This window comes from Hermetia illucens, chromosome 2 (assembly GCF_905115235.1).
Source record: "Hermetia illucens chromosome 2, iHerIll2.2.curated.20191125, whole genome shotgun sequence".
In the NCBI taxonomy this organism is placed as follows: Eukaryota; Metazoa; Arthropoda; class Insecta; order Diptera; family Stratiomyidae; genus Hermetia; species Hermetia illucens.
The window spans coordinates 70,169,689-70,191,788 of NC_051850.1; the positions used below are offsets into that span (position 1 = coordinate 70,169,689).

General features: G+C 42.8%; 1 protein-coding gene across 2 annotated transcripts in view; it reads left to right on the forward strand.

Annotated features, from left to right (window-relative positions):
- LOC119649718 (dendritic arbor reduction protein 1-like) overlaps window positions 1-22,100 on the forward strand; it is a 246,407-nt gene that overhangs the window by 145,096 nt on the left and 79,211 nt on the right. For both annotated transcript variants that reach the window (XM_038051998.1, XM_038051999.1), the window contains exons 3-4: window positions 5,355-5,935; window positions 5,998-6,397. In XM_038051998.1, coding sequence (XP_037907926.1) covers window positions 5,355-5,935; window positions 5,998-6,397 — 981 coding nt within the window. The remainder of the gene's footprint in view (window positions 1-5,354; window positions 5,936-5,997; window positions 6,398-22,100) is intronic.

Consider the following 22,100-nt stretch of genomic DNA (forward strand, 5'->3'; position numbering starts at 1 on the left):
TTATTCTTCCTCGAGAGATGCAATATCTGTAAAAGCTTTACACGTCGCAGGGATTCGGACAACACAGCATTCTTCAGATCACCAACTCAAGCATGGGTTGCTTGCAGAACTCCTAGGTATTTGTAGAAGTCTGTCTCGGACATTGCTTGGATGTGGAGGTCACCAATGCTATGTCAGTCATGCGACACGTGACGACCTATACGGATGGCTTGGATTCGATACTTGTCTAATCCAAATTCCATCCGAATATCACGGCTGAACATATCCACCATTCGCAGCAGACTTCTAAGGTGGTCGTCAATACCAGTATAAACTTCATGTCATCTAAGTACATCAAGTGTGTCAGCTTACACTTAGCACTTAGGCAATATTTTATTGCAAAACAATGGTCTCTAGCATCATTCAGTAGCCATGAAAGGGGGTTCAGTTCCATGCAAAACTAAAGGGAACTCAACGAATCCCCATGGAGGATGCCTCTCCGTATAAGGATAGGCTCTGAGGTATTAGCACCCTCAGATGTACGCACTGATAAGGTGATATGCCTCCCTTCCTTGACTGTTGCTTTATTAGTATGGGATCAATGCGATGCAGACGTAGGACATGGATTAGCCCGGTATGTGGTATGCTGTCGAAAGCCTTAGCATAATCGATGTATCAACTAATGGGGTTTCTTTGGTTTCTATTTGCCTGTTTTACAACTACCGAGTCGATAATGAGTTGCTCTTTGCAGCCCTTCTTCCCGGACGGAATGTTGTTGGTCTCAAAGTGCGCATTGGCCCTTCCACTAATAATGGACGTTATGAATTTGTAGAGGTTTGGTAAGCAAATAATCCCCCCCCCCCCAAAGTATTCCCGCACTGAGGAAGGGGGCAAATTCCTCCGGCCGACTTATGACCTGATTTATGCTGTGTGCCAACCGGCTGTATATACTGGTAAATTTTTTATACCAGAAATTCTACACTCAATCCAGACCAGAGCCCCTCCAGTTCTTGGAGCTGTTTATGCTCGTCGAACCTTCTCTTCTAATAACATCCGGAAAATTTATGCCAGGCGTATTGGCATGGATGGTAGCTTCGGCGGTGATCCACTCAGTATGTTCAGCATACTGGGTGGTTAAGCCCCAAAGTCCACCCCAATATTATTTCGCTTCCGTTACCGAAAACTGTACTCTCTGGACGCTCTGTTGGAATTTGTTGAGTGATCTGAAAAAAACTCCACTGGTTCCTCACGTAAGCTGCATTCCGGGCACGTCTAGACCTTCACCATATCGTCGTAACCGTCTGCTGGCATTGTCAGTGCTGATTAGAATCAGTCTAGCAATGTCCTGCCTTAGTGAGTCCCGCCGACATTGCAGACGAATTTTTTATGGTGGATCTTTTCAGTCACTCAAACTAATAACGCGAAAGCGAATCTTCTGACCGTGCAATCTGACAGCCGTAACTGCACCACAATACGCAAGTGATTAAAGTTTGCAGCCGCGGCTTATCAGCAATCTCATCATTGATCTGAGATAGTATTCTCGGAGTTGCTGGCGATGCATAGAGCCTGCGAATACCAGGTCTATGCAAAGGATCCATTTCCGAGAATTGTATACACGGCCTTTGGAATTCGTCGCGAACCTCAGCAGATATTTCAGCCGGATGGTGGAGAAGAGTGGTTCTGTGAGTACTGAAACTGTAGCCTGTAGTTCGGCGTGGTTTTATTGATGCCGCCGCTAATGCCCCCTTCGACTCTCGGTCACCAGTTCCCGCGATGACCTCAAGTCGAACACGCAGCGAAGCAATCAACTGCGAATGCTAGTTTGCGACCCGCCTCACAGTCACGGGCACGTATTGTGGGAAGCGCTCGACGAACCTCTGGTGCAACAAGGGGCGGTAAGATGTTATGTCCGCCCTCGCCGTTATTTCGTGGTAAAAGCAGATGATAAATAGGTTCATATCCTCAGTTCATTTTATCCGCTGCCTACGCAAACCTGCTGAAATGGTCGCCACAGGTTGTGACGAAACAGCTGCAGCAAGCGGAGCAATGCTCCTGGTCATCGTGGCGCCTGGAAGTCGAACCATCCCACAATTAGCGGTTTCGACGCCGTACTGTCAAATACGGGAGCCCGACTACCGCCGGTTATCCGTACCGAACCTTAAATTTATTTTTCTCCTGATTAGATGGATTTACATTTTATACCCTGCAAGACTGCGAAGTTCTTGCACTTTCCTCACCTACTCCCTGCGGCGCTGCGGAGGGACAGCCATTCAGACTGAAGCTATCTGTCCCTCCTCTTTTCACAACCGGGCTTGGGAACGACTACGGCGGACTTATTAAGGTTTTGGGAAATCAACGTTTATTTTCGCATCATGTTTTTGCATTGATGCTGTGAATTGGGTCTTTTTGGACTTAGATTACTTATTAAGGGTCTTTCCGTTGGTGGTGGGGATCTGTGACTCATTTCATTGAATCCGAAGCTGATCCGATTTTATAAAGTCTCCTTCTGCCTTTCCGATAGTCGCCTTCGCTGTAGAGCTGGACTTTCGTCTCATCAATATTGCATTTTTTCAATGGAAAAGCATAGAAGTTATTGCGTCCAATCTTCTGGGTTAGGGAATCAACCAATGTGGAATTGTTGCGCTTGCGAAAGTAAATTAGTAGAGATCTGGGTACTTTAACATTGTTGTTGTCGTCCAACAATGTCTGAATACTTTGGGTTCCAGGCCATGCTGGGTTGGAAGGCAATGAGGCAGCAGATGAACTAGCCAAGAAGGGAGCAGGGATGCCTTTACACGGGCCAAAACCCTTCTACGGAATCGGAAACGGTTTCATGGCTATGAATCTAAGAAACGAAGAGAAACGGTTGAGGGAACTATATTGGGCGAGCCTACCAGGGATGGAGCAGTCCAGAGTGCTTATTGGGGGATACGAACCCATGCGTACAAAGGATTGCTTAAACCTCACCAAAAAGAACCTCCGAATCATAGTGGGAATTCTCACTGGTCATTGTCGGCTGAACTACCACCTAGGGAAGCTAGGGATATCTACGGACACTGCTTGCAGGTTTTGTGAGGAGGAGGACGAAACCTCTATACACGTCCTGGGACAGGGTCCGGCACTTGTGCAAAGTAGGTCGATACATCTGGGAGAACACTTAATACCAGATGCAAAGCTGAAACATCTGGAAGTGGGGAACATATTAAAGTTCCCAACGGTTACAGGCCCGCTTGAGATACTATGATTAACAGGTACACTGTAACCAGTAAAAGGGGCACAATAGTTCTTCAAGGACGCGGTGCGACTTTCCCTTAACAGAATAATAATAATAACATTGTTAGCAGAATGCCCATTATCTTCATCATCAGCGGAATGCCCACTGTCTTCATTGCGAAGTTTACTGAATTGGTTCTGCGAGTGCTTGCTAGCGGGTAATGTTTTGACAATTTTCGCCGCCCTTTTTAGGTTTTGTGTGAAATAAAACCTTATTAAAATCGATTCAAATAAGTCGTACCAGATTTACTCGGAAACGGCAGAATCTATTATTCCGAAATTTATTGAGACCGCTGAGCAATACGTCTCGTCAATAATTGCATCCTTGAAACTTGCAGCTCAGTGTTTATATATTTACTGCATATACAATACTTCCACCATTTCGTTGATTTCGTTGTTAATTTCCTACTTGTATCACTTGTTATAGGAGCTACGCTCGCAAGTGTTATGAATGCCGAGTGGTCTGAAAGCACGTCTAGTTATCAACTCCCGCCTTACATTTTTAGTGACACCAAAGTCAATCAGGTCCAGGATTTTTCGTCGGGCTTCTGGTTAATAAGTGGGCTGTAAAGAAATTCCATTGTCAGAGATTTAGGAATGTTTTGTAGCGAATTGCTTTAATTATCCCAGTGTCATGCTATGCATTATACCTACATGCACTTTATCAATATCTGAAGTGTTGATGCTCCCGGATTCGGTAATCTTGTGAAACTATTAAACTTTATATGGTGGCCAATATTCCTTAACTGAAGTATAGCGAATTTAATAGCGCCAAGAGCGTTTTGGATGGACCGGAAGAGATGGTAATCACTGGGTGCCAGATCTGAACTATACGGTGGGTGCGATAGGATTTCCCATTCGAGCTCCCGTGGCTTCTGACGGGTCATCAAAAATGTGTGATGCCGAGCGTTGACCTGGTGGAGCAGGACGCCATTCCTATTGACCAATTCTGGTCGCTTCTGGTCAATTGCATGCTTCAAACGGTGGATTTGCTCACAGTAGAGGAATTGAGGGTCTGGCCATAGTTGAGCAGCTCATAGTGGATGACTCCCTTCCAATCCCACCAAACACACAGGAAAACCTTCCTGGCCCTCAATCCGGGCTTGGCGATGGTTTCGGCCGGCTCGCCGCGCTTCGATCACGATCTTTTTCGCTTGAGACTTTCGTACGTGATCCACTTTTCATCACCAGTCACCATCCGCTTCACAAATGGGTCGAATTCGTTCCGTTTCAACAGTGCATCGCAAGTGTTGATTCGGTCTAAGAGATTTTTTTGCGTCAACTTGTTTAACACCTAAATATCCGGCTTTTTTGGAATCCAATCTTCTGCAAATGGTTCCAAACGGTTTTATGGTCCTTACGCAGTTCCTGACTAATCGAGCGAATGCTCACATGCCGGTCTACTTGGACGATTTCGACGATTTTATCGGTTCCTACGACGATTGGCCTACCAGTACGGGGTATATATTCGACATCCACTACACCGGAATATAATCGATCGAACCAACACTGTGCTGTGCGAATCGTTACAGTATTGGACCCATAAACTTCACAAATTTTTTCGGCCGCTTTCGTTGCATTTTTACCTCTTAGGTAGTAAAAATGTAAAAAAATGACGAATTTCTTCCTTGGTGGACTCCATCTTTGACGCGCTATAACTTGAGACTGAAACGTACGATCATAAAATTGTCAAGAGACACCTATACCCCAGATTGTCGTCTTCAAATCGCCGTGTAGTATAACCCGATGTGATAAGTACAACACCAGATATGTTTAAGTGTCGCCATCTATTGACAAAATACGACATTACTTTTCCCCAATCTAATATAATCTGAACATTGTCTTTTTTATTTAGTTATGAAAATCCTAAGTTGATCACGGAATAGGTATGCAGACGAAAACTTTTTTAACACACTGTATGTAGTCGTATAAAATCCAGTCTTAAAAAATCCCTTGACGAGATGTTTGTGTCTCAATTTGAATACGGCTTTACATGAATATAACAGTAGTACCCAGTACGAGAATTATGCTTTTGTCTGATTCCTGCTATTATCTTATAATACTATTGCTATTATGATACCTTTTCTCAAAAATGTTTACAGATACGAAGCAGAAGGATATGATTGGACATGGAATGGATGATTCATTGTTAAGGCCGCCGTTGTGGGAAGATATTACTAGTTCTATTCAAAATATTGACCCTGAAAATGCTGTTATGTTAGGTTCCATAGCTCCAAACCAAGTTAAATTGGAGGCGGTGGAGGATCCTTTATTGGAATCGTTTTCGAATCAATGTTTCAGTACACTTGAAGTTAAAGGGAAGAGACGTGCAACAACTCCTGACCATCAGCATTCGCTTTCCAATCAGGAAACTGAGAACGTTGCAACATATTTGCACTCAACTCAGCCAGACAGTGCCGCTTTCGCTCAGCATGCCATGAACAATACACATGGCGCTAATACTGCAATAATGGGTTGTGAAAGTCATCGGTCAGAAAACTCCTACGTGCATAATAGTTCAAATTACTCCCGCCAAACGCCTAGTGGTACCGCTTTGTGTTCCTACCCATGCAATGCCTCGAACAATACCGTTCACTTTAGCCAAACAAATCAACACCAAGCAACACCCAAATGCAATGACACTCACACGGGCTATGATGTAAACTGGCAAGCTTCGGCACAGGTACGTCTCCTTCTTTGTCGAATTTCAGCAAAAACATCTGACTGTTTTTAAATCTTCCACAGCCCTTCCAACTGAAGCTCCAACCACCCCCGCCTACAAATGTGACGCGATATGTGTATGTCCCGCCCCTTACCCCGCCAAGTTCAGAACCAGGAAGCCCAGGCAACGCAGGCGTTTCCCGACGGACTCCTCCCCCGCCCTACCAACACCAGCCATCCGTCACAACACGACCAATACATGCAAATAGCAATAATCACCAACAGTATGTGAGTTCATTATCCTGCAACGGAAACAATACTGGAAACAGCATGCGGCCCTTAACGTCGTGCGGTCCCCACGGCAAAAGGGAAAGTAATAATAATTCGGTTTTCACGACGCAAAAGACTGTGAGCTTACATAAATACAATCGTAGAAATAATCCAGAACTAGAAAAACGGCGCATTCATCATTGCGATTTTGTTGGTAAGTAAAGTTTCGTTTTTCGCATTCTGTCCTATACATAGATATGGCATTTTCATTTACGGATTCATTAATAAATATCTTAATCCATACATATGTATTCGTATATGCGCCTACCACATTTTCAACAACGAACTTAGTCATAATTAGCTGTAATAAGTGTGTTTAAACCGCCTATATTCTGCTTTTTCCAAATCCCTAGGTACACATAATATTGCATTGTATTGTCCTCATCTCAAATAAACAATGCCCATCACCGGTTAAGGCCGAAACATAACAGCGGAATGAGCGCGTGCGCGCGCCGCAAGAGGTCTGCCAAATGGTTTATTACACGGACTTGTATGAAGCAAAACACAAGTTCGATGCGCAATACGGCACGCAAAAAAGTTCGGAAAATTGAACTTTTGCGATGTGTGACAGATAATAGTTTGTTCACTCTTCACGTCATTTGCAATAAAGCGGCGTTTTTCGTTTTCGACAGTTTTTGTTGAATGTAATTAATTTAAATGGATTCGTTTTGAGAAGTGCGGAAGCCACTATTTGCGTTGCATGTGCTAATTATTAATGTCGCTTGCATTAAGGCCCAAATAAACTCCGTTGCGCCCGGAACGCGGAGGAGAGAAGCTGCGGCGGCACGGAGCTTCAATGTACAATGAAGATTTAAGGTCGGTAAAGATCGCTCCACGTTGGCAAGGTTCGGTCTGATGCCAGATTAGAACCGCTCGCGGTATGACGGCGCTTATTATTTTCGCCTGTTACATTTGAATGGGATTAGTTAGCATGAATTCGTTTAGAAAACTGTCGAAGGCACTAACTGAATTGCAAGTGCCAATTAGGAATGTCACTAGCATTATTTCCGAATCTTCCTTTCATAAAAATGGAATTTAAGCCGGAGGTAAGTGCATTCTTGGCGGCATCAATTGCATGTTTTAATAAGCAGGCGGTGTAGATAAACCACTAGAAAGATGCATTCGGTAATTGCATAAACTTGAATATTATTGCAATGGCGCGAATTTCTGCGCGGAAAACTAACCTGCATGCATTTTTAAGGTTCTGTGTGAAGCAAACCTTTATTAGGATCGAGTCGGTGTCTGTCTGTCCGTCTATCTGTCACCCCCGATTTATTGGGAAACGGGTTTGAGTGATTGTCACGAAAATTGGTAACAGTGTTTGGTCTGCTGTTCCCTTTACATGCAGCAAGTGGCGCCATTTTGTGTTAATTTTAAGAGGGGCTCCCCATACATGTGAATGGAGGGTGCAACATTTTTTTCTCATAAAATGTGGCCATGTGTTGTATCAAATGAAAGGTCTCAATTAGTTCTTTTCAAAACTGCGTTATTTTGTGTTAAGTTTAAGGGGGCTCCCCATACATGTGAATGGAGGGTGCACATTTTTTTTCAGAAAATGTGGCCATGTGAGGTATCAAATGAAAGCTCTCAACCTCGGAGAGTTAGGGCTCAAAATATGATCCACAAAAAGTATAACAGGTCTCATTCTCAGAACCTACCCCCCCGAAAAATCTGAAAAAAATCACATTGGTGCATCTCTGCGAAATCTAGGCCTCCAAATCCGGTTCCGATACCTGCACATATAAGGTTAATAATAGTATATATCCACATTTTAGAAATTTACCCGGCAACCTCCCTTGTGTTCATCCCAGAAGTACAAAATTTGGCATGGGTATAAGGGATAACATAGTGCACAATTTGATCAAGTTTGAAAAAAATCCAACTATTATTAACCCAGTTATAGGGGTTGAAACTTTGCAATCTTTTGTGAATTTTGTGCATTCTACAGCCTGTATGACGTCATCTCACCAAGTTCTTATGAATGTGGTCGCAAAGAATTATTTTGCTTTAGTTTTTTAGTCATTTGTATATGAATGTCAATTACGCCAACTAGATATATATAATATATGCGTGCTAATGAAGTTTGCGGGTAGTGTCTAATTCAGATAGATATATTTGTACATTAAACCAGCCTGATTTAATATACGTACTATATACAGGGTGCGGCAGCATAACTTCCTTTTTTCAAAACTCAATAAAAACTATTGCATGCATCGCAAAATAATTATTTATTTTTTAGAATGTAGGTACATGTCTAAAGTTTTTATTTACATTGTTTTGAAGATCAAATCTGTTAGGTGACGTCCCCCATTCTCCATACATTGCTTAAACCGATTTCTGGCGTTTGGCATGACTCTTGTTAGCATAGCAGGTGTTATGTTGGCAATTTCTTCTTGGATGTTGGTCTTCAAATCTTGTAGGGTTCTTGGACGGTTCACATAAACACGGGATTTCAAAAAACGCCATAGAAAAAAATCACAAGGGGACAGATTGGGAAAGTGTGCCAGCCATTCCAAATCGCCTCTAATTGAGATAAGGCGCTCTGGTAAGTGTTCCCTCAAAACAGCCATCGACTCTCTTGAAGTGTGTGCTGTTGCACCGTCTTGTTGGAACCAAGTGTCCCCCAAATCCAAATTTTCTAGCCGTGGGAAAAAAAAATTCTGTAGCATGTTTACATACCGGTCCGAATTCACTGTCACTGTAACCTCATTTTCCTCAGAAAACCAGGGACCAATAATTCCAGCTGAGGAAATTGCATCCTCGGGAACGACATCAAGAATTAGCTCACACGCGTTCATCCGAGAATTGAAGTCACGTTCTGAAAGTTCCTGCACTATCGCCATCTTATAGGGATGAAAATGAAGATCATCACGAAGAATTCTTCTCACAGAACGATCGGATAGTCCAAGGGCAGATGCGTGTTTGCGCGCAGAACACCGTGGCGATCGTAACATTGACGCTCTCACTGCTTCAATGTTCTCAGGAGATCTAACGGGCCGAGGGACTCCAGTTCTTCCTTTTGTCGCACTTGCAGTTTGTCTGAATGTAGTGACCCATGTAACAATTGATTTGCGGTCTGGGACGGGAGCCAAGGGGGCTAAATTAAAGCGATTCCGAAATGCACGCTGTGTTGCAATAACCGAACATATGCTTGAAAAGTAAACCTCAACGGCAAAGGCACGCTCCTCACTATTCCAACGCATGATGGCGACTGAACGGTGTCGGGACAAAACTTTACAGTATCCCTCTCTTGAACGAGACCACTAGCCTTCCGCTATGACATCAACTAACTGAGTGGCGCGCATTTTAAAAAATGAAGTTATGCTGTCGCACCCTGTATATACATATGTATGCGTTTGTGCACGAAGTAAATTGGACATATGGGTCCTAGTTTATATACGTGTATATATTATAAATGTACAGTATTCGGAAATAGGCAGTTTGAGTGTAACATCTATGGCTGTAATATGAAGGAATATGTTGGATTTGTAGCTATATATAGATAGAAAAATGTGCGTTGAAGTTTCAAACCGCACTGGTCAAACAGGAAGAATAAGGATAGAAAGAAGATAGAAGGACGAAATCTATGAGCGATACCATGACCGTCCGGTTGTGGATAAAATGCGGTTGAATAGGTTACGGTTGAATAGGGCGGGTGCCTAAGATGGAGCGATGGCGTAGGTCAGGACGCCAGACAGCTTTTAGGGATATCGAATTGGTGTCTGGGGGAGGGGGATGTCTGGAGTTTCTTATTAAGGTAGGCCTAGACCGGATACCGGTTATTGCGCCGTTGATGATGATGAAGTTTCTTACATAAGATGAACCCAAAACTTTTATACCTAAAGCCCGAGTTTTCGGTATCCCGACTTGTTTATGTTAATTGAATCATAGAATTGATGCCGCCAAGAGTGCACTTACCTTCGGCTTAAATTCAATTTTTATGAATGGAAGGTTCGAACAAAAAGGCTAGTGACATTCTTAATTGGCACTTGTAATTAAATTAGTGCTTACAACAGTTTCCTAAAGGAATCTATGCTAATTAATTCCATTCAAATGTAACAGCCGAAAACGAAAAGTGCCGACATATTGCAGATGACGCAACAAATTCTCGCGCACGCATCGCCAGAGTTCGATTTTTCCAACTTGTCTGCGTGCCGCATTGCCCACCGGACTCAATGAAAATTGCCTCATACAAGTTCCTGTAATGAGCTTCATTTGACAGCCCTCTCACTGCGGACGGATGCGTTTTTCGGGCCTTTTCCCTAGCCAGCTGGGATTTTAGCTGGTAGATACCACTTGATCCTACCAGTTGTATGCCGAACCTTTTCAATGTCCATTTTATATGCTTGGACAGATTTGAGAAGGTGACACTTGACTTTTTAGAGCAGTGGAGGTCAATTGTTGGGTGTACAGTGTAGTGAGATTACTACGTTCTAACTTTCATGCGTGTCTCCTAATCATCGTGTCTATGGTGGTGCTGGTGTACCTGTTCTTCCTTGCAGTGTCTATAATGTATTACTAATGTACTCTATTTTTATTATTTCAAATACTTTGCTTACTTGCTTTAGAAATAAAACTTATGTTTTTTTATAATATATGCGTAAAATATAATATTTCCAATTACCCAGTTAAGTCTATACTTATAACGCTGTACTCTTGCACTTAAAACTTTTATTTGTTTCACTGCCCCTGAGTAAATGGCTTAGATCAATCAAATAATAATAAATAGACGTTGGCCCAACAAACCATATTGGATCAGGGCCTTGAAGTGTGTTAGAGTACTTCATTCACGACAGTAACGGTACACTACGGTTACACTGTAGGAGGCAATGTGATTACCATTGCGCTCGTCCGAGATTATTACCCTGATTTGACTCATTCATTGCTGATTCAACTGGTATCCGACGTTAACTCACGATACAAATCCTACTGCCACCAGTGAGATTTGAACGGCGACCTTCCGTACCAGCCTTGTGCTCTAATCACTCAGCTATCCGGATACAACAAATGTAAACTTAAATATGTAAGAAATACACACAACCTCTCATATCTGGCGCAATACATGCTGCGTGGTTACTTCTGAAGAAACACCGTAAGAAATATTGCCTTTTCTACATTATATTTCTGATTCTAGAGAAGTCGTTTGATCATGGGTCACATAGTATCAGAGGATCTTGTGTGCCAGGTTGTAAAGTTTGAAGTGACTCTGCTTCAGAGTTTTACCTTTTATGATAAGTACAGATTTGATATCGGTCATAGAGCACAAATCTAAGGTGAGACAGGAGTCATCTTCAGAAGCTACCCAACCTGAAAAAACTGAAACAAAAATCATGAAAGCTTCTCTATGTAAAATCTGAGCCTGAGGTGAATAAAAATGCTTATTTGTATTTTCGAATTTTCCTGGAGAATTGCGCGTAATTTACCACAGAATCAGTACAGTAAAGGACAATATAAGATATTAAACAGCTTGAAGGCAATTCTACTATTTGTAATGAAGTTATAGTAGGTAACTTTTTCTATTTTGTGTGAAGTTATTGTAGGAGGATTGACATATTGAGTGGGGCGATTGACTACCCGACGACAAACTGGATCGACCTCATTGTGCGGACGTCGACACCCTCAGTTTCATTCTTTTGCATCCTATAATTCCTGCTACGGAAAAAAGTGAAAGGTCTTATGGTCCCCAGCCGGGGACGGCTGTATGGGCTACCAACTACATACAAATGGAATTGCGGTGCAAATGAATATTCTCACAAATGAATCACACGCCTCGTTTATAATAATCTAAATAGAATATCAAGTCAATTAAAATAAAAACATAGAATGGTGCATACAAGTAGATTTTTTTGAAAATTTCATGGAATGGTTTTTAGTACCTTTTAGCTTCTCTACTTTTGCAAGCAACTGTTTACAGCGAAGAAATCTCTCCATAGGTTTCACAACAGAGTCTATATCCGTTCTAAAGGTTTTGTGTAAAACAAATCCTTATTAAAATCGGTTTATTGTCTATCTCCCTGTCTGTATGTCCGTCCGTCTATCTTTCTGTTTGTCTGTCTTTTTTTTATGGATGAAATCGGAAATCTTAGAAAGATACCGCTGCGCCGGGTTGCAGCACTGTGTGGAATTCTTACCCACTGAAATCACCTTCACTTTCTCCTTGCTCCTTCCCGCCGAACCGCCACAAAACATTACCTCGTCGGGACGACTACGCTTTAAGCGACCAAACCTTGCGTTCTTCGCGTCCTCCTTGCGCGCTCGGCTTTTCCGACCTATCTACGTTATATTTGATTGCGGAGTTCACCGTTCACCAGTTTTCTTCTGGCTTCAGCATTTTCCCGACGATGTTTCACGGGCTGATACTGATTTCCAGAGAGTCTTCCAGGCTCCTACCCTTTGAGTAAAATCGTGGATAGTGAAACATAACATGCTTCGGGTCCTCAGGTGCGCAACCGTATACAGGACAAAAGGGAGAATCAGCCAACCTGAATTGGTGTAGATACTTCCGGTAACCACCATGCCCTGACGTCGCTGGATCCACTCCTCAATACCAGGAATCAAAGTGTGAGCCCTGCGACCCCTCTGCGGTCTAACTCACTTTGCAGCTTGTTGGAATCCAGTATCCTTATCAAGTGGATTAATTCTCTTTTTCTCGTACATAGAGCGTGCCCGTATGTCCATCGGGATCATTCATGCTATAACACTTGCTATCACGCCTGATATTGTTCTGATTGCGCTGCACATTCTTAGCGCCACTAAGCGGTAACTCATGTTTACCCCATCCGAATACTCTCACACGCTAGTGCTTTCTCACAAACTGTTGCCACGTGTAATAGTGTAGAGCGAACCACTCCGTCCACAAGTAATCTGCGACTGTATCTTGGACCTCCAATGTTCTTAAGCCTTAAGCCCTCCTTATGTGCTTAAGCCTACCTCGAAAGTTCACCTATACTTGCCGTTTCTCGGCGAAGCCTTGTCTTTCTCTATATCGTTGGCATATCCTTGTAGCTCGGAAACATTCCGCCCGCAACTCCGCTATCTTTTCATTCCATTAATAGTTTGACCGTCTTTTTGCGAGGCCTCAGCGCCTCGGCATAGCAGTATCGCATGCTCTCATTATGCATCCCATCATTTATTCTACCTTTTTGAAGTAGCATCACCGGGATTGTGACATCCCAATAGCATGTATATGAATGCATCCTATTCAAACTTTTTCACAGACTAGCCCTCCGCTCCGCGGGAACGCCGCATGTCCCATATTCGATCTGGAGTTTCGATAAGCTCGCTGAATACGGAAACTTTGATTCCCTTCTCATAGATCATTGTCACAGTCACTGGTGCATTTCGTTGCTATGTGACCAAATTCAAGGCATCTAAAGCAACGCTTGAGCGTCATCTGCTTCCTGAATCGTCAACCGGCCCCACATATTTTCACTTTACCAGCCGCCAACAGCTTGAACGTTGCTTCAGCTGGTAAGCCTATAGTTATCGTTTGCGTGACTCCGTATGCCTTCCTCAGTCTTCTGATTGGCGAATCTTGCAAACTAAGTGACGGGCCGGACCACTTAGGAAGCAACTTACTTCCTCTTTGGAGTCCACGGACTCCTCTTATTTTGGTCATCAAGAAAAAATTACTTCGGTCTGGTTTAGGTCTGCACTTATGACGGATTTCACTTAATTCGCATTTCAATATAATTCGCATCCATTATGTGTTTGCGATTATATTTAAATGGAGCGATTACCATCTGCCTTTACTTTCGTTCACGCTGCTCCCTGGGCAGAGGTGAGGCAGCTTCTGACGAGTTTCTTCTGCCTGGACAAAACCGTCAGTCAACTTTTTCGTTCCTTTTTTCAAACTTGGATGTTTAACCCAAAAAAGAGGAGTCCATGGACTACAAAAGGGGAAGTAAGTTGCTTCCCAAGTGGTCCGGTCCGTCACCAAGTGGGTGCGGACTCAGGACTCCCAGCATCCTCAACAAAAAAATATATTACTATAGTTTTTAGTAATTGACAGCAAAACTCCTTTTAAGTTCATCCTGGAATCAGCAGTGTATGCTATAACACAATCTTGTATTTTAAATTTTCTGAATAAATGTTCGGAACTTTTGGATCGGTCGAGATTTTTCCTAAGAGTTCATGAAGCATGAAGTTCATCCACATAAGGTCTCTTGTTATTTCGGAGCACTTTTCGGCTATGTGCGCTGTAATTTCTGCCACTTTGAGGTGGGGAGATTGCACAGCAGTGTTTAGAAACTCTTCGAAGTATTGGAAATGCCGATTTTCACTCTACTCCACGTTTCAAATAAGATTTATCTGCCTTGTATTTTCAGAGAGTAGCAGGATCCCACTGCTATAATTCTTTTTGGCAAACTCTACACGGATTTTAAGTTAAGTGATGAGTTTTAATGCTTTTGTTCAATATCCGAAATTTTCATCTATACGGTTGCGTTTTTTTCTGCAGATGTTAACTACGGGTCTTGGCTCACTTCATCTCAAAATATGATCAGTAGCGAGGGATGCCGTTTCAATATACTTTCCTACCACAATCTTTCGTTTTTAAGATTTTGCCTAAGGCAAAACCCTCTTAAAATCGGGTTACTTTCTACTTGTCTGCCAAAGGCCAAAGTTCTCCAAAACGGCTACACCGATTCAAACGAAATTTGGTGGACAAATGGGAACTATGAAATCCCATGTATACAGTAAGTGACATTAGTTTGCATCACGTTTAGGGAGGCTCCCGATGCATACAGAAGGGGGATTTCAAAATTGTTTAGTATTGTTTCTCGCTGCTGGGTATCAAATGAAAGTTCCCAATTAGTACTTTCACAAACAGACATAAATTGCAAAATGGGTGCGGCTAAAGATTCAAATGCGAACTGATTTTCGATCCTAGATAGGAGAAATGATCAACGGTCTCAAAATTGTAGACTCCTATCTTTATTCTTCCCGTTTGTTGGTTGGTTGATTTTCTGTATTGACGTTGCCACCATATTTTCTGTCTTCATTGACGCGCAGCCCAAGAACTTGTGCGGCCTACTCGATCTAGATGAATGTCTCGGGTCGATCTTCCCATCATGTCGATATCGTCAGCATAGGCCAATAGTTGGGTGGACTTAAAGAGGATCGTACTCCTTGCATTTACCTCAGCATCATGGATCATTTTCTCCAGGGACAGGTTAAAGAGGGCGCATGATAGGGCATCCCCTAGTCGTAGACCGTTGTTGATGTCGAATGGTCTTGAGAGTGATCCTTCTGCTTTTATCTAGCCTCGAAAATTGGTCAGGGTCAGCCTAGTCAGTCTTATCAATTTCGTCGGAATACCGAATTCTCTCATGGTCGTGCACAGTTTTACCCTGGCTATGGTATCATATCCAACTGTTTTTCCATCGCTTGCGGCAGAGAGAAAATCTGATCTGTTGCTGACTTGCCTGAAGTGAAGCCTGTCGTCAGGCATTGATTCGTTGTCCCGTACTTTGAGCATAAATTGATGAACCGCTTGGTGTAATTGGTCGCCTCCATTTTTAACCAATTCAGCTTTAATTCCATCGGCTCCTGGCGACTTATGATGTTTAAGCCGATGAGCTGCACGGACTATTTCTTCTATACTTGGTGGTGGCAGTATTTGCCCGTCGTCTTCAGTTGGCTGTACCTCCAATTCACCGATAATTTGGTTGTTTAGCAGTTCATCAACATGCTCCCATCGTTCCAATATGCCCATTCTGCCGGAAATTAGATTTGCTTCTTTGCTCGGCAGGATGAGCATCGAGGTGTATAAGCCTTCATTCTGCTGACTTGTTGGTGCAGTTGCTTCCTGTACTTTACTAGTTCACAGACTTGTCGGTTCACCCAACCTTCGTTTGTCCGTCTGTGAAGTCGCTTCCCCGGTCGCCGGAATTCGTGACAAGTCTCTTGCGCGTGGCCGCGTTCTTCAAGAATGCGACATTACTCATTATGCTGCATTCTTCCGTTCCGTTGCTTGCTTACATTCATCGTCAAACCACCCGTTTCGGCTTTTCTTGCGACTGGAGTCAAGAATGTTTGTGGCCGTATCGCTGATAACGTTCTTCAGGTGGCTGTGAAGATCATCTGTTCATGCTTCATCTCCAGGTCCTCCGTTGACTGCGGTTATTGCGGCATCCATTTCCCCCTTGTAGGTGTTATGGAGGGCTGTGTTGTGAATGGCTTCAGTATTCACTCCCACCTGATTGTCAGATGGGATTGTAGGTGGTGTCGTAATTCGAGCTCGGAGCACTATGCCCACGAGATAGTGGTCCGAGTCTATATTGGCCTCCAATATATTCTTACATTCGTGAAGGCTGAGAGGTGGCGGCGTTCGATCAACACGTGGTCAATTTGGTTGAAAGTTTGTTTGTGGACCGCTTTGCGCACAAACCAGGTACTTTGAACAACCATTTCGTTTGACACAGCTAATTGAATTGTCCGCAGTCCGTTATCATTTGTATGCTATGCAGCTATGAGAGCCAACGTATCGCCTGAATATGGGCCCCTTCCGGCTCCGATAAGGGCTGGTTTCACTTTTTGGCTGACTAAGAAACCTACTCCGACCACATGGTTTATTGAATGGCCGCTATAATATATGGTGTAACGATTCTTCTCCGGGAAACTGGTCCCTGTCCAGCGACTTATATTGGGACAGGGTATCGGCTAGCTCCTCAGCAGCATTCGGTATGTACAGGGAGTGCACGTTCCATGAGAAAATACGCAAATCGTTATTCCGTTTTCGTTACCAGGTTCGTAATTTTGAAATCCATCCTGTCCGAGGATTCTCTTCTAGCTTCTAACTTTGGTTTTCCTCAACCTGGAAGACCAGTTGGTCCATTTTGTCCGGGTTTTAGGCGGGGGAGACTCGTATTCATCCTTCTCCGTCCGCAGTTTTTCATGAAGAAAGAGCTCCCAGCGATCACCACGTGGAAGTGGAGATACGGTGTGGTAATAGAGCAGTTGGTGTTGATTCAGCAGGCGTTCTTAGGTTTTATGCTCCATCGTGGTTACCAATCCACGTTATCGCATCTATACTACCCTTTGACATAACTGCTCGAAATACAAGTCAGGCATCTGTATGCCGTCAGACAAGATTGCACTCCCGCTTTGTGTAGAAGAAGAAGCCATCATCTAATCTACCACATCCCTGCAGTAAATGTGGTCGAACGACTGTCAATACTGAAGATCCTCGTGTTCGTTCAGCGGCTGGTTTAGGTAATAGCCAACCTTGCCGGGCCTTCGATTAAACCACGCTCGTTCCATCTGCGTTGCCAATCATGGGACTCTGCTCTTCCTCCGTTCCTACGTTCTGTGTGCCTCTCCACACGTCTTGCATGATTCAAGTGCCGTGGTGGCACTAGCAACCTTTTGATATGTATACTCTAAGTGCTTCCTAAAGCTCAGTTTAACGTCAATTATTACTCCCAGATATTTAATAGCCGACTTATAAACGACCATATCTATTATACACTGACTTCCACCTTCGTTGTGTTTTTATTTCGTTATTAACACCGCTTCCATTTTTCTCATCGGCCAAAGTCAACCCGCCTTTTTCCAGCCAAATCTTTACCGCGCTCATTTTCTTCGTCGCTTTAACTTCCACATTCTCTGGCTGTTTTACTGGAACAAATATATCGACAGCCTGCAATCGTGATCCTCCTGCTGTGACGATGTACTCTTTGGGGCGCTCACACCAGAGAGTTCTCTCTGGGAAGTAATTCCGTACTAGATTCGCCATTTGTGGCTGTACCATTTAGGGATATATCACTTCTCTTGAAAGCTTTCACCTGGTACTCTGTGAGAACTCTTTTGGAGTTCGACCTCCATCCAGATTGCCTGGCAGCCACTGTGAATGTAGTGTCACTAACTTGCCAAGCAGCTCTTCTGACAAAAACTGCGATCTATGCCCCTTACTCTTAAAGTGTATGAGATCCGAACATTCGCGAATACCACATCTAGCTCCGGAAATACTTCGAACAGAACACGTCCTCTGACATTACTTGTCTGGCTACCTCATTCAAGAGCCCACACATTAAAATCGTTTGCTTTGGCCAGCATCCACTTGCATCCAAAACCACAGCGCTGAGTATAAGCAAAGTCCTTGACCGAAATGCTATCGTTCCTAATTATGGCCACATCGATATCGTAAAGTATTCAAAAGTTGATCGTGCGTAGTCTGGCAGTGGTTGCGGTTGACTTATATCAACATAATCTGCGATTGGCGTTGATATCTCTCCTGTCTTCTAGGCACCTGCTACTGCCTGCAATTGACCGATGGCCCAGGCTTTCTTTCCCTTTTCATAGTTGGCAATTTGGGTCCTCTGCATTGTCCCTCCGTCCCGCACCTCCAGCATTGCTTCGATCTGTTATCGGAACTGGAACATGCCTTCGCGATGTGACGGAAGCTGAAGTATCCAAAGCACCGTTTTAACACCACCTGCTCCTTAAGACGACATATAACCCAACTTATTCTTAGTCCCCCTGCTGCCAACAGTTTGAGTTTTGATTCCTCCGTAGCGTTTTTACCGCTCACTTTTGAAGTTCAATTAGTTAGAGTTCCTTTTCTTGGGCACCGCAAACCTCTTCCCTTTTGGTGACCTCATTTATATCTTGCTGATTTTAGAGATCTCCGGCTTGCTATATCCTTGGATTTCTTGCGGTCCAACACAAAATTTTTTTTTGGGACCATCAATGCGGTTAACATTATGCAGATTAGTGAGTTCTGGATTTCCCTTCACTTTCCTAATAATGCCAGCTTATGACCCTTTGCGTCGTTTGGAGTTAATAATAACCTCCAGTTGTATCCTTCTCCTACCTCTTTTTTTCCGTGGTGTCACTTTCCGCCAAGTTTGAATTTCGATTTTATCACATCGTCGTCATCATCTACGGCGCAACAACCGGTATCCGGTCTAGGCCTGCCTTAATGAGGAACTCCAGACATCCTGGTTTTGCGCCGAGGTTCACCAATTCGATATCCCTAAAAGCTGTCTGGCGTCCTGGCCTACGCCATCGCTCCATCTTAGGCAGGGTCTGCCTCGTCTTCTTTTTCTACCATAGATATTGCCCTTATAGACTTTCATAGTGGGATCATCCTCATCCATACGGATTAAGTGACTCGCCCACCGTAATCTATTGAGCCGGATTTTATCCACAACCGGACGGTCATGGTATCGCTCATCGATTTCGTCATTGTATAGGCTACGGAATCGTCCATCCTCATGTAGGGGGCCGAAAATTCTTCGGAGGATTCTTCTCTCGAACGTTGCAAGAGTTCACAATTTTTCTTGCTAAGAACCCAAGTTTCCGAGGAATACATGAGGACTGGCAAGATCATAGTCTTATACAGTAAGAGCTTTGACCCTATGGTAAGACGTTTCGAGCGGAACAGTTTTTGTAAGCTGAAATAGGCTCTGTTGACTGACAACAGCCGTGCGCGGATTTCGTCATCGTAGTTGTTATCGGTTGTGATTTTCGACCATAGATAGGAGAAATTATCAACAGTCTCAAAGTTGTATTCTACTATCATTATTCATCCTGTTTGACCAGTGCGGTTTGATGTTGCTGGTTGATTCGTCTCCGGTCCCAAGATCTCGCACCGCCTGCTCGATCTGGATGAAGGCAGTTTGTACATCTCGGGTGGTTCTTCCCATGATGTCGATATCATCAGCATAGGCCAGTAGTTGGGTGGACTTAAAGAGAATTGTACCTCTTGCATTTACATCAGCATCACGGATCACTTTCTCAAGGGCCAGGTTAAAGAGGACGCATGATAGCGCATCCCCTTGTCGTAGACCGTTGTTGATGTCGAATGGTTTTGAGAGTGATCCTGCTGCTTTTATCTGGCCTCGCACATTGGTCATGGTCAGCCTAGTCAGTCTTATTAATTTCGTCGGGATACCGAATTCTCTCATGGCCGTGTACAGTTTTACCCTGGTTGTGCTATCATAGGCGGCTTCAAAGTCGATGAATAGATGGTGCAACTGTTGTCCATATTCCAACAGTTTTTCCATCACTTGCCTCAGAGAGAAAATCTTATCTGTTGCTGATTTGCCTGGAGTGGAGCCTTTTTGGTATGGGCCAATGATGTTCTGGGCGTATGGGGCTATCCGGCCTAGCAAGATAGCGGAGAATATATTATAGATGGTACTCAGCAACGTGATACCTCTATAATTGCTGCACTGTGTGATATCTCCCTTTTCATGTATGGGACAGATTTTATCACATAGTGCGATAAATTCAGCTCCCCATTGGTCGCTGTATCATCACATTACGTGCTGGGTGCTCGTCTATTAGTGTTATCAATTAGTAACCACAGATGGAAAGATTAAATCTCCTTAATTGAAGCATACTAACAGAAACATTCACAGATCAAATATGTGAATACAACAATGTTTCCCAAGTTAACATCAATATATGTATTTAAAAATCTGCATATATTCTTTGGGGTAGAATATCACCCTTGGAATAAAATGGCAGTGTTATTACACGAAACAATAAACAATTTCAAAGAAGGGCTAAAATTATAGGATCGGCCACTGAAATCATGATCAAGACAAATACAAGACAAAAGTTTGAAACCATAATTAAACGATTAAGCGCGTCGTATTTAGATAAACGACCACTATACGTTCTTGAAAACGAGATAAATTCTGATCAAGGAGAAACTAATTTAGAAACCTTCCATAATTAACCGAATATTCATCACAATTTGATAATTTCGAAAAAAAACGAAGAAACCATAAATGCTTTAATTGCATAAACATTTATCCTTGGATTAAGTAGTATAGCTACACGGAATATGTTGTGTGGACAGAATTCGAGAACACTGGGTGAAGCATACGCTTTATTACAAACAATGTGCCATAATACGCAATTTCAAATATTGAGTCATCACTTCAAACCTTCATTAGCCCCAAGGTATCCTCATCGTCCTTAACAACAAATCTTCTAACATTACCAATCCCAGCTTTGAAATACGCTAAATAATTTCCAAAACAGAAATCAGATTCAGAATCATAATAGAAGCCTCATAATAATTTCTCACAGTAACCTAATCCGGAACCAATGGACCTAGGAACAAGAGAAAAATCATTAATAGTAAACGCACCTTCAGAACGCAAGGAAATTGATGTCAGTAACTTTTTAGAGTTTTGAGCGACCTACCACACTAAAAAATAAAAACTAAATCGGATATTAAGCCATTAGAAATACTTCTATTACTCGGAGGAAGCATGGATATGAAAAAAATGTCAAACTAGTTGAACTTGCATGATATTTCGAAAACCTATCACAAAAGAATTATAAACATTTTAGGAGAAAACGTGACATTTGACATCCTGAACGAACTAAGAGAGTATCAAGCTATAATAGGTGTAGATGAATTTATGAAGTTTGGTATATTTTCTGACATCTGCAGTAAAAAAACTAATAGGTTTTACTAAATCAAAATGTGCAACTCGAGGAATAAATTTTACCCTCAAGAATGGGAACTACCGCGAGGAAATAAATAGAATAATGAGAAAAGTATCTGCACTAAATTTCCTTATACAACCATGATTGAGGCAACAATCCGAACAAAGGATAATACACCAATCTGGACCAATATCCTTATCCAATCAGCAATAACAATTTTGTTAACAAAAAAATAACCAAATTCCTAGAAAACGGTATAATAAGGCCAGATAAATCATTTTATAACTCCCCCGTATGGATCGTATCTGAAAAGGAAACCAATGAAGAAGGTAATCCCAAGCGACGAATGGTTACAAACTTTCAAAAATTCAACGCAGAAACGATGACGGATAGATATCCGATACCATATATAAATCTTACTATACAAAATTTTGGAAAAGCAAAAT